This window comes from Salmo trutta, chromosome 3, assembly GCF_901001165.1.
Source record: "Salmo trutta chromosome 3, fSalTru1.1, whole genome shotgun sequence".
NCBI lineage: Eukaryota > Metazoa > Chordata > Actinopteri > Salmoniformes > Salmonidae > Salmo > Salmo trutta.
In genome coordinates, this window is record NC_042959.1 from 64,982,419 (window position 1) to 64,995,405 (window position 12,987).

The window sequence follows — 12,987 nt, forward strand, 5'->3', positions numbered from 1 at the left end:
CAGTCCCAGTGATCTGATTGGTTACTAATATCATTTAAAGTTCCTTTAATGGTGTCATATAGGTTTAGACAGAGTCCATTTACGGTGACGATAAAACAAGGCGTCATTTGGCTCCACTGTTAAAGCATGACTTGTTTCCTCTATCTGTTTACCACCGTTGCTTGTTGTTACATGTGAAGATTCCCTGAATATGTTGTATTTTGGCTGTACCAATATGGAGAATGAAGTGGAAGGTTTTGGCGTATTTCAAATGCATATGGGGCAGAGACTGGTGGGCATTTGGCTTGGATATGATATGACACTGTAGTCAGTGTGTATGCATGTGTTGTAGCTAGCTTATTATTTCCTTGCACTCTTTATTCAAAGCCAGTCACCCCACGAGACCCAAGACTCCTTATAAAAAGCTACTTTGACTGTTTGTATATACTGCTTATGTAGGTCTGCCAGACTCTATACTTGACAATGGTTGTGTTGTTTACTTGGATTGTGGAAAAGAGGAATGTGTGATGTCAAAATGCTATGCATTAAAAACCAATGAAAGGTTAAGCTTATGGACATTGCTTCTTTGTTTGCAGCTTCCAACCACTGAAGTGTGTATGCATGACGGCTCTTGTTGGTGCTGACATCTTCAGGACAGGAATAACGGTTTACTTAATGGAGGAATAAACACACATGTTCATCATTGGTGTTTTAACCAGAACAGGGGAAAATGCACTTTATTTATTTTCGCACATGCGCAGTCATACATCTCTCATAGGGCATGACTGTACCAGTGTAAGAACACAACTCAACAACATATTAGTCCACATGCCAACACCCCCACTTGCTCTTATACTGTACAAGTCGTATTCAACCTAACTTTATCAACACATTTAGCTTACAGTTATTCATCTCACAAATGCCAGTTTATATTCCAAACATGTAACCCAATAATTTTTCATTTTTGAACTTCGTTACAGGTTTAGTCAAAACATCTGCAGCCATGTCTGCCGTTGGACAATATTCAATACTTATTTTACCATCACTGAGTTTAGTTTTTGTTCACATGGTGTTGACCTTGTTTGGTTCATCTTTATTTTCCCTTCACTTTGTGTAAAATCAATGCCTAGGAAATGTCCAAGCCTCCCAAGATCTTTCATCTTAAATTGTTCACTTAACATTTCTTTTACACTTGTGAGTGAGTCACTATCACTAGCAGCGATAATTAGATCATCGACCCAAATTATCAAAATGATCCTTTCTGTTGCAGTTTGTTTGTTATAAACACAGTGATCAGCTGGGTTCTGGTTAAAACCATTTTCACTAAGGTGATCATGCAACATTTTGTTCCAGTTCCTTCCTGACTGTTTCAGGCCGTACAGTGACTTGTTCAGTTTGCAGACTAGTTGCTCACCTGTATCTGACCTGACTTCAAAACCCTCTGGTTGCTCCATGTACACTTCACAGTCAATAGGAGCATGTAGATATGCTGTTTTGACATCCATCTGATGTAACTCTAAGTCATACTGAGCTGCTAGCTGCATCAAACAGTGTACTGATGTCATATTTGCAGTTGGAGAAAAAATCTCTTTATAGTCTATTCCTGCCACTTGACTATACCCCTTTGCAACATATCTTGCCTTGTATGTCTCAGTCTCATCTGAATTGTTTTTGACTGCATAGACCCACCTGCCCCCCACTGCATTTTTACCCTCTGGCAGTGTGGTTAATGTGAATGTATCATTTTCCCTAAGGGAATCCATCTCCTCCTTCATAGCAGTAGCCCAAATCTCTGATTTTGGTGAAATCATTGCTTCTTTGAAGGTTTGTGGTGCATTGCACATTACTCTGTAGCAGTAGTCAACACTAGGTGGTATCTGGTCATCACATTTCACTTTACACTCAGTCTTTTAAGTACTGGGGTTTCTTCCTCGCTCTGTCTGGATAGCGTGGACTCTGACCATCTGAAGTCTCAATTTGCACATCTTGTGTCTCTTCTGAGTTTTGATCTGCCATCTTGGCTTTCGGCATGGGGTTTTCAAATCTCTCCCCATGAAGATCATCACTGATTTCCAAATATGTCTGAGTTTGGTGTTCGACTACACCTTTTGTAACACACTTGACTAATCTGTTTTTAAGAACTTTCCCAGTGTCTGGGTAGTAGACTAGGTATGCTGGACTATTTTTATCATACCCGACAAAAATACCCTTTTCACATCTTGAGTCTAACTTTTTCTTGTTCTGTCTATATGCATAGCAAACAGATCCAAATTCTTTCATCTTTGAAAGATCAGGCTTTCTCCCAGTAAACACGTAGTGTGGAGTCTGTCCTACACGCTTATTGTAACACCTATTGCGAATTACTGCAGCAGTCATTACAGCATATGTCCACAAGTTCTTTGGTAGGTTGCTTTCAAGTAGCATGCATCTTGCCATTTCGAACAGTGTTCTCCAATTTCTCTCAGCGGTCCCATTTTGATGGGGTGAGTAAGGGGCTGAAGTTTCATGTCTTATGGCGTTCTTACTGAGCAGTGACTGGAACTCTTTGGCTGTGAATTCTGTGCCATTATCTGACCTGACACACTTTATTTTCCCATAAGGGGTCACATCAGCAATAAACTTCTCAGTAGCTTTTACAGTATCACTCGTTGCTTTTAGGAAATACACAAAAACTGCCCCTGAATAATCATCCGTAAATGCTAGAGTATATCTGAACCCATCTTTCGCCTCTGGCTCAATAGGGCCAGCCAAATCAGTGTGCACAAGCTCAAGAGCTGCTTTTGCCTTTTCATCAGGCTCTCTGTTTCTGCTCTGAACAAATTTTCCCTGAGTGCAGATTTCACAGTTGAGGGTAGATTTGTCAATCTTACCTGTGATTTTCATTCCCTCTGTCACATTTTCTAACTTTGACACATCCTCTAAATTACAGTGGCCAAGAATTTTGTGCCATGTGTGAATATCATAGCACCCATGACATCCATCATCATATTCATCACTTACAGTGTTAAGATAGTAAAGTCTATCGTACTCCTCGATGTCAAAAGTGGTACCGTTCTTGTGGATGAGCTTGTTACACCCCTGTCGAAAGTTGACTGAAGCTCCGTTGGCTGTCGCTGCTTTAACAGAGAAAATGTCCTGTGGAAACGACGGCACGTACAGCGCCTTCGTCAGCGTTGTTTTTACCCGACGACCCGTGTTGTCTCTCAGGTAAACCTCCGCTGCACCTCTCCTCTCCGCGACACCATTCGTTCTTGTTCCGTCAGCCAGCTCTACGGAATGTTTTTCCGGTTTGAAAGTCTCGTCAAACTCCTTAACCTTCCCGATGTCCGTGACTATATGTGACGTTGCTCCCGTATCAACCATCAGCCCTTTCTGTTTCAGTCCACTAACCTGACAGTCACTTATTCTGAATGCAAATGTGTGGCTTTCAGCATCTGTTGCTTGTTTCACATTATCTCTTCTTTTTCGTCTGCAATTTGCGTCAGTATGAGTGGAGCTCTTGCAAAAACTACACCACTGTCTCCGTTCTTTGCGTTCTCCAGTAACGGTACATTCCCGGGCCTTGTGCCCTTTCTGGCCACAGTTGAAGCAGGTTATCTCGGTCCCTTTATCTCTCCCTCTTGGCCAGCTAACTTTAATGTTACTTGCCTTCATCACGTTGTCGTCAGTGGAAATGGCGCTAAACTTCTCGGTGCTTTCATAGCTTCTCAACTTGGTTTTGAAATTGCCAAAAGATGTCGGCTCATCACTCTGCGTTATGTGGATGGCAAACGGCTTAAATGATTCGGGCAAACCTTTCAGAATCATTGTAATCAACAGCCCGTCACTTAAAGTCTCTTCAGCATTTCTCAGTGCTGTAATAGCCGTCTCAGCACGAATGATATAGTCCGTAACACTTTCGTCAGCGGCTTTCTGAAGAGAAGTTAGTTCAGTGTAGAGGCTAATCACACGTGGCTTCCCTTTACCTGCATAATGTTCCCTTAATATCTTCAACGCTTTTCTCCCATTATCTGCTGCTTCTCTCATTATCAGGGAAAGACTTTTATCATCCAAAACCTGTATCAATTCGGCATAGGCTTCTTCATTTTTCTCTCTGTCTTCTTCATCTTCATCCACGCTCAATATGGCGGCCTTTAGCCCAAGCAAATGCAAGTGCCCCAAAAACTTTGTCTCCCGTAACTCGTAGTTTTTTTCATCTCCGTCGAAATATAATCTATTCCATCGGCTTCCATGTTCCCTCCTGGGCCCATAACCTGTTGGTTCTGACATCTTCAGGACAGGAATACCGGTTTACTTAACGGAGAAATAAACACACATGTTCATCATTGGTGTTTTAACTTCTTGAGGCTACCTGGGACGTTAGCGTGCCACCTGTGGCGCACCCTATCAACAGCAGGTGCATTTCAAGAGCGGCAAATTTGAAACCAAATAAATGTACAAATTCAAATTTCTCAAACATACAACTAACTTACAGCCTTTGAAAGATAAACATCTTCTTAATCTAACCACGTTTACCGATTTCAAAAAGGTTTTACGGGGAAAGCATAAAGTTAGGTTATGTTAGGAGAGTACATTGACAATAGCTGTGTGCAATGCATTGTCGATTCAAAGACATGCCTCACCAAAACCATACAATCAGCTAAAATTATGCACTAACCTTTTACAATCTCCATCAGATGACACTCCTAGGACATTTTGTTAGACAATGCATGCATTTTTAGTTCTATCAAGTTCATATTTATATCTAAAAACAGTGTTTTACTATGGCGTTGATGTTCAGGAAATCGTTTCCCTCCAATACCGGCAGTCAAGTCATGACGACAAAATAATTAATTAATATTAGAAAACATTGCTAAAATATTATATTGTCATTCAAAGAATTATAGATTTACATCTCTTGAACGCAATGGACTTGTCAGATTTTAAATTAACCTTACTGGGAAATCACACTTTGCAATAATCTGAGCACTGCGCCCAGAAAAATACGCATCGCGATACAGACTAACCGCCATGTTGGAGGAATCTAAAATCGAAAATACTATATAAATAATCCATTACCTTTGATTCTCTTCATCAGATGTCACTTCCAAAGAGTCCCAGGTCCATAACGAATGTATTTTTGTTCAAAAAAGCTCATCATTTATGTCGAAAAACCTCCGTGTTGTAGCGCATGATCTAAGCCAGCCGGACTTCACTTCACTTCAAGAACGGAAAAAATATATTTCCGTTCGTTCAAACATGTCAAACGTTGTATCGCATAAATCATTAGGGCCTTTTTTAACCAGAACATGAATAAAATTCAAGGCGGACCATTGGGTTTTCTTTTAAAACGTTTCGGAATGAGAGTACCCACCATCAAATCGCGCGCCAGGGTGAATGATGGACCATCACGTTCCATGGCTCTTATTCGGTCAGATCTCACTGTAGAACACTCAAAACACTTTGTAAAGGCTGGGGACATCTTGTGGAAGCAATAGGAAGTGCCAGAATATAATTCACCCCCTTTGTTTTTCAATGGCATAGGCTCAAAGTCAATTCAACACATCAGGTATCCACTTCCTGTCAGAATCTGTCTCAGGGTTTTGCCTGCCAAATGAGTTCTGTTATACTCACAGACACCATTCAAACAGTTTTTGAAACTTTAGGGTGTTTTCTATCCATATATAATAAGTATATGCATATTGTAGTTACTGGGTAGGTGTAGGAGGCAGTTTAAAATGGGCACATCTTTTTTCAAAAAATTCTCAATACTGCCCCCTATACCCTAACAGGTTAACCAGAACAGGGGAAAATGCACTTTATTTATTTTCGCACATGCGCAGTCATACATCTCTCATAGGGCATGACTGTACCAGTGTAAGAACACAACTCAACAAAATATTACTCCACATGCCAACAGCTCTGCAAATAAGTTTTTTAACCAAAATAATAAAATAATTGACCTTTAGCTGTAGCTTGTCAAAACATCTGGTGTGTGTGTTTGATTGATTAATGTACTCAAACTAATGGGTGCAGCAAGAGTACACATGGAACACAACAATGTGACGTATTGGATTGGGATGACCAAACAGTTTTATACCTGCATGTGATGCCCTGAGCACATCCAAGATACGGTACCTGTACGAATTGAGTTATGCCTGAGCAGAGAACCACAAGAGAGTCTAGTGACACACAGTACTGTGATGAGACATTGGACCCACTAGAAGTATTTGAAGAAGAAGTATTTGTTTACCAGTTCCACCTTACAGCTTCTAACATGCCTGAAGTGTAAATATCTGTTTTTAAGTTGGTCTTCAGAGGTATCGTCAATGTGTGTGTGACTGATCCAGCCAATCCAGCGTAGCGGTGAGGAGCCCAATTTCATGACTGATTAATGGAATCCAGCAAGCATCAAACCATTATGCTGTGAAATAAAGTTTATTTCCTGTAATTGTCAATGTAAGATTTGACTGTGCAAATAGAACTTCTCTAACCCTTTCACACAAACTGTAATTTTAGTTTGCTCTAATCGCTTGAATGATGATCTGGGCAGCATATTGACCTATCAGATCAATGATACTTTTATTTCCTCATTGCTTTGCTAGAGGAACATTTGATCATTGTCTTAATGTTTGCCAAGGAAACACAATCACAGCGTCTGGCTGACAGTTTCAAGCGGCCTTCAAGTCTTCAGGTGAACATTCAACATAAAGAAAGTTATTTGTTAGTTTGCTCTCAAAGAAGGTATATTTATTGAACATAAGCCATAAAGGCAGAATAGTGTTTTCCTATAGACACTTTCACAGGTCAATATCATAAAGGGCCCTCATCCACCTGTCAGGCTGACTTCACTCATCAGTAACACTATGAGGTGTTGTTTTGGCAAACGCCCACTCTTTCCAAAACTCTTGGTGTATATAACACAACAAGCCACAAGGCAGGTGTTGGTTTAGGAGGGGGGACACGCCTCATACAACATGGCCCATTTAATCTCAGACTGAGACACACATCCATATAAAGGGGTGAAGTAACTGCAGACTGTAGTTGTTCATTCAGCAGAAGCTGCAGAGGTTATATTGCACATTCACAAGGATGGTGTGGCCATAGGAACGGGATTAAAGATGATTTTGTTGTTCTGTGTATTGCCATTCACTGACCAAGGTCAAGGTCAATTATTGAACATTCTGTTTGATTTACTGTTGAATATATTTGGCTTTATAACAGGTTACACTTATTACAGCTGCTTCTGGTGTGCATGATTTGAGGTGTCTGTGAAAGCCCTACATTTAGCTCTTAACTCATAGGGAGTCTTATAGACAAATTGACATGTGAATTTGATTGTTTCCTTCTGATGTTTTGAGCGTTTCATGAAGCGTTGCAGAGAGACATAGCCATCTCATAGTAGTTGCATACAGACATCCATTATACATTAATATTCATCATACAGACATATCCATCATACAGACACATCAATCATGCAGACTCATCCATCACACATACAGTGGATTTGGAAAGTATTCACACCCCTTGTGTCACGCCCTGGCCATAGATAGGTTTTTATTCTCTATTTTGGTTAGGCCAGGGTGTGACTAGGGTGGGCATTCTATGTCCTTTTTTCTATGTTTTAGTATTTCTTTGTTTGGCCGGGTATGGTTCTCAATCAGGGACAGCTGTATATCGTTGTCTCTGATTGGGAGCCATACTTAGGCAGCCTGTTTTTCCGTTGGGGTTTGTGGGTAGTTATTTTCCTGTTTAGTTCTTGATAACCTGACAGAACTGTTGCTAGTCGTTTTTTCGTTTATTTTGTAAAGTGTTCATTCATTCTATTAAAAGTCAAGATGAATACATTCTCCGCTGCACCTTGGTCCCATCCTTTCAACGGCCGTTACACCTTGACTTTTTCCACATTTTGTTATGTTACAGCCTTATTCTAAAATGGATTAAATCATTTTTTTCCTCATCAATCCTAATGACAAAGCAAAAACTGGTTTTTAGACATTTTTGCAAAAGTATTCAGACCCATTGCTGTGAGACTCGAAATCGAGCTCAGGTGCATCCTGTTTCCATTGATTATCCTTTAGATATTTTTACAACTTGATTGGAGTAAATAAAATTGATTGGACATGATTTGGAAAGACACTCACCTGTCTATATAAGGCCCCACAGTTGACAATGCATATCAGAGCAAAAACCAAGCCCTGAAGTCGAAGGAATTGTCCGTTGAGCTCCGATACAGGATTGTGTCAAAGAACAGATCTGAGGAAGGGTACCAAAAAATATCTCTGCAGCAATGAAGGTCCCCAAGAACACAGAGTCCTCCATCATTCTTAAATTGAAGAAGTTCGAAACCACCAAGACTCTCACTAGAGCCTGCCGCCCAGCCAAACTAAGCAATTGGGTGGAGAAGGGCCTTGGTCAGGGAAGTGACCAAGAACCTGATGGTCACTCTGACAGAGCTCCAGAGTTCCTCTGTGGAAATGGGAGAACCTTCTTGAAGGACAACCATCTCTGCAGCACTCTACCAATCAGGCCTTTATGGTAGAGTGGCCAGACGGATGCCACTCCTCCGTAAAAGGAACATGACAGTCCGCTTGGAGTTAGCCAAAAGGCACCTAAAGGACTCTCAGACCATGAAAAACAAGGTTCTCTGCTCTGATGAAACCAAGATTGAAATCTTTGGCCTGATTGCCAAGTGTCACATCTGGAGGAAACCTGGCACAATCCCTACAGTGAAGCATGGTGGTGGTAGCATCATGCTTTAGGGATGTTTTTCAGCGGCAGGGACTGGGAGAATAGTCAGGATCAAGGGAAAGATGAACGGAGAAAAGTACAGAGAGATCCTTGATGAAAACCTGCTCCAGAGTGCTCAGGACCTTAGACTGGGGTGAAGGTTTACCTTCCAATAGGACAACGACCCTCAGCACACAGCCAAGATAACGCTAAAGTGGCTTCGGGACAAGTTTCTGAATGTCCTTGAGTGGCCCAGCCAGAGCCTGGACTTGAACCCGATCGAACATCTCTGGAGAGACCTGAAAATAGCTGTGCAGTGACCCTCCCCATCCAACCTGACAGAGTTTGAGAGGATCTGCAGAGAAGAATGGGAGAATCTCCCCAAATAAAGGTTTGCCAAAATTGTAGTGTCATACCCATGAAGACTCGAGGCTGTAATCGCTGCCAGAGGTGCTTCAACAAATTACTGAGTAAAATGTCTGAATGATATTTCCGTTTTTATTTTTAATACATTTGCAAAAAAAATCTAAAAACTTGTTTTGTCATTGTGGGGTATTGTGTGTAGATTGATGAGGGAATAAAAAAAATATATATTTTAGAATAAGGCTGTAATGTAACAAAATGTGGAAAAGGTCAAGGGGTCTGAATACTGTCCGAGTGCACTATACATATCAATTCTGATCAACCTCTCTCTCATCCTCTCTACCAAGGGATTCCTGAAACTGATGTACAACATTCAGGTGTCAGTGAAGCTACAGGTACAGTGGAGGACCCAGGGAGAGTTGGAGACCAGATCAACCCCCACAGACACCATGACAGACTGTGTGACTGTAAGGGTGAGTGATTAGGAAGTCATTGCTATTCGTCCAGTATGTATATTTTAAGGGTAAACAGTAGTTGGATTTTTTAAGCGGATACAATCCTAGCCTGCTTGTCACTCTGTTTCTGACAGCCCATCATAGTAATGTTTTTGGATGGCAAATAGTTGGCAGAAACTGAATGGCCCTCAGACTAATACAGCAGATTGCTTTGTGTCACTCAGGGAGGAGGAGAGAGGGTTTGAGTGGAGGCTGCCTCTGCCAGGAGTCTGCCAATACCTACCGCAAGCCCAGGAAGGCCTGTGAGTTTCTGTAACACTAACAGCAGTACATTGAAGAGTTTCTACAATACTTATTACCATGGACTCTCCCAAAGTCACCAATCTGTGTATCTCTCTCCCATCCCATCCTCTCTGACCTATACGCAATCCAGTTGTGGCAATGTGCCTAAGGAAAGGATTCCAGAATCAGTGGAAATGCCAGAAGATCATTGAAAGAGTAGAGAAGTCAAAGGGTGACCAAGGCAAAAAACTTCATGAGTATCCCAATTTAAAGAGTTGACCTTTAATAACTACTTTATAAACCTTGTAACAATGTTTTGTAATCTCATATTGCTCTCTCAGGAACCATTAATTTAAAAAAAAATGTATTATATAACTATACTCTTTTGTAATACACATTTTTTTATGTGTATGTGGAGTGATTTCCAATGTATTATTTTAGCATTTTATCACTAAATTTCATATTTCCTTTTGCGTGTATTGTGTCACTCTAAATCCCTCTGTTGCTACTTCATTAAATTCACATTTCTTCACAGCGATTTTGCCGATAAAGAAATCACCCAAGATTGCAACATTCAGTAGGACAGGTGTGAAAAGACAACACTTTATTTAAGACAATAATTAATGAAGAGGAAATATAAACATAAAACAACAGCACAAGCCTGCGTCTCCTCCGAGAATTTACAAGCTTATACATTAAATATGTGCAAAAACAAGCCATGTTTTACATAAACACAAGATAAATGTATTATCGTTTGAAACGTTTTACCTTAAAGGTATTTCTAAGTTAGATTAACCTGAATTTGTACTTGAACTATAGAGGTTAGATACAGTACATGATCAAACACAGAACACAGAAAGGGACTCAGTGAATGGACTCCAGGGCAACAGTCACAAGGGCAGTGAATATCTAAGAACATTTAATTAGAAACAGAAATAGGCAGCGCAGCTGAGCTGAGCAGCGAATCTTTGCCCCTTCAATTACATTGTTGAAGACCAGTTTTAAAGACTTTAGTTAAAAAAAAAATAATAATCAGTTTATAGAGATGATTGACATAAAAACACATTGTAGAGGTGGGTTCTATTCTAAGGGGATAGATCCCTCCCATCTGACCTCTTGTTGATTCTCTCCTCACAATCTAAAAGCATTGGAAAGGAGCTAAGCACATTAAACCCAGCCCTGTGGTGGTAAGATGGGGCAATTACAATATCGACAATACCACTTATTTCTATCCAGCCCTTTTTCAGATTAGCGAGGGGAGTCAGTGAGGGTAGAGGGAAGGGAGTGATTGCCTCCCAGCCAGCAGACATGCAGTGTGCTTACTGTGGTGGTCTCAGTGGTTGATCAGAGGCAGAGAAAGAGAGCTATCAGGGCCGTCAGCATCAGACCAACTCTGGACTGGAATGGAGGGGCAGATGAGAGGCCTGAGAGAGAAAGAAGAATGGGAGAGGAGGGGAGGCAAGGGAGAACAAATAGAATAAGTGAGTGAGGACTTTCAAAAATATTTATACAGTGTATACATCTTCTTGATTCCTGCCTGTACCCCCCAGTTCAGAAAATGTCTGTATTGCATTTCCATGATGCATGAAAATGATCCTTGCATAAACACGTACGCAAACTAGAACCAAATTAAATTCAACATAATAAAAACAACTTTGTGACATTTAATTACTCATTATATCCCACCTAGGTCGTACTACAACAGTCCACCCACTTACCGGTGGCATCCAGACTAATGGTCTTGGACATTGAGATGTTAGTTAGAGAGTTCTTGGCCACACAGGTGTATATCCCTGCATTTTTCAAGGAGAAGCCTACGGCCATCAAAGGACCAGTTGCGAGCAGTGATTGGTCGTTGTACTTTTGTGTGCCCTACGGGCACACAAAAGAGTGTGCCCATAGGCAACGTTGTTGCTAGTGATGTCTGGTGAGGATCTGCCTTACAACAGGCCTACAAGACCTCAGTCCAGACTCTCTCAGCCTATTGCGGACAGTCTGAGCACTGATGGAGGGATTGTGCGTTCCTGGTGTAACTCGGGCATTTGTTGTTGCCATCCTGTACCTGTCCAGCAGGTGTGATACTCAGATATACCGATCCTGTGCAGATGTTGTTACAGGTGGTCTGCCACTGCAAGGACGATCAGCTGTCCGTCCTGTCTCCCTGTAGCGCTGTCTTAGGCGTCTCACAGTACGGACTTTGCATTGTATTGCCCTGCCCACATCTGCAGTCCTCATGCCTCCTTGCAGCATCCCTAAGGCATGTTCACGCAGATGAGCAGGGACCCTGGGCATCTTTCTTTGGTGTTTTTCAGAGTCGGTAGAAAGGCCTCTTTAGTGTCCTAAGTTTTCATAACTGTGACCTTAATTGCCTACCGTCTGTAAGCTGTTAGTGTCTTAATGACAGTTTCACAGGTGCATGTTCATTAATTGTTCATGGTTCATTGAACAAGCATGGGAAACAGAGTTAAAACCCTTTACAATGAAGATCTGTGAAGTTATTTGGATTTTTATGAATTATCATTGAAAGACAAAATCCTGAAAAAGGGACGAATCTTCATATATATATAGGTATATAAATAGAGTGTGCGACTATTTATTTTTATAGCTTACAGTTTAATCGCGGTTAGTCAGCACATCTACACATAATTCTTTTCTCTTGGTGTGCACCAGCTCATGCTTTTTATTGGAAGCATTGGAGTCAACATGGGCTGGCATCCATGTAGAATGCTTAAGACACCTTGTGGACACCAAGCACCGACGAATTGAGGCTGTTCTGAGGGAAAGTCAATATTAGCAAGGTATTCCTAATATTTGGTATACTCAGTGTATATTGAGATATTGGTCTTCTAATCAGATCGTAAATGAACACAACAAAGCAAAGAATCTGTAGTCTGATTTACCAATGACGGTGAACATCTTTGAAGCAGTGCTGTTTCTGACAGTGACTTTGTTGAAGGCCACACAGGTGTACTCCCCATGACTGGCTAAGGTGAGTGGGCCAGTCTCATACTTTGAGCCAGTTGCCACCTGGGAGCCATTGAAGAACCAGCTGAACTGGCTGAGAGGCTGAGAGGAGGCTGAGCAGTTGAAGGTCACACTGAGTCCTGTTATTCCTAATGCTGGTCCTGTTATAATAGGCATCTCCGGTCCATCTATGATACAAAAGACAATCAGTTAGACCAGGGGTGTCAAATTCCTT

At 41.2% G+C, this 12,987-nt stretch overlaps 1 protein-coding gene across 12 annotated transcripts in view; it reads right to left on the reverse strand.

Annotated features, from left to right (window-relative positions):
• Window positions 1-10,361: 10,361 nt before the first annotated feature.
• LOC115184011 (hemicentin-2) overlaps window positions 10,362-12,987 on the reverse strand; it is a 95,360-nt gene continuing 92,734 nt past the window's right edge. For all 12 annotated transcript variants that reach the window (XM_029745067.1, XM_029745017.1, XM_029745023.1 and 9 more), the window contains 2 exons: window positions 12,689-12,940; window positions 10,362-11,212 (listed from right to left, as the gene is read on the reverse strand). In XM_029745067.1, coding sequence (XP_029600927.1) covers window positions 11,133-11,212; window positions 12,689-12,940 — 332 coding nt within the window. In that variant the 3' untranslated portion in view covers window positions 10,362-11,132. The remainder of the gene's footprint in view (window positions 11,213-12,688; window positions 12,941-12,987) is intronic.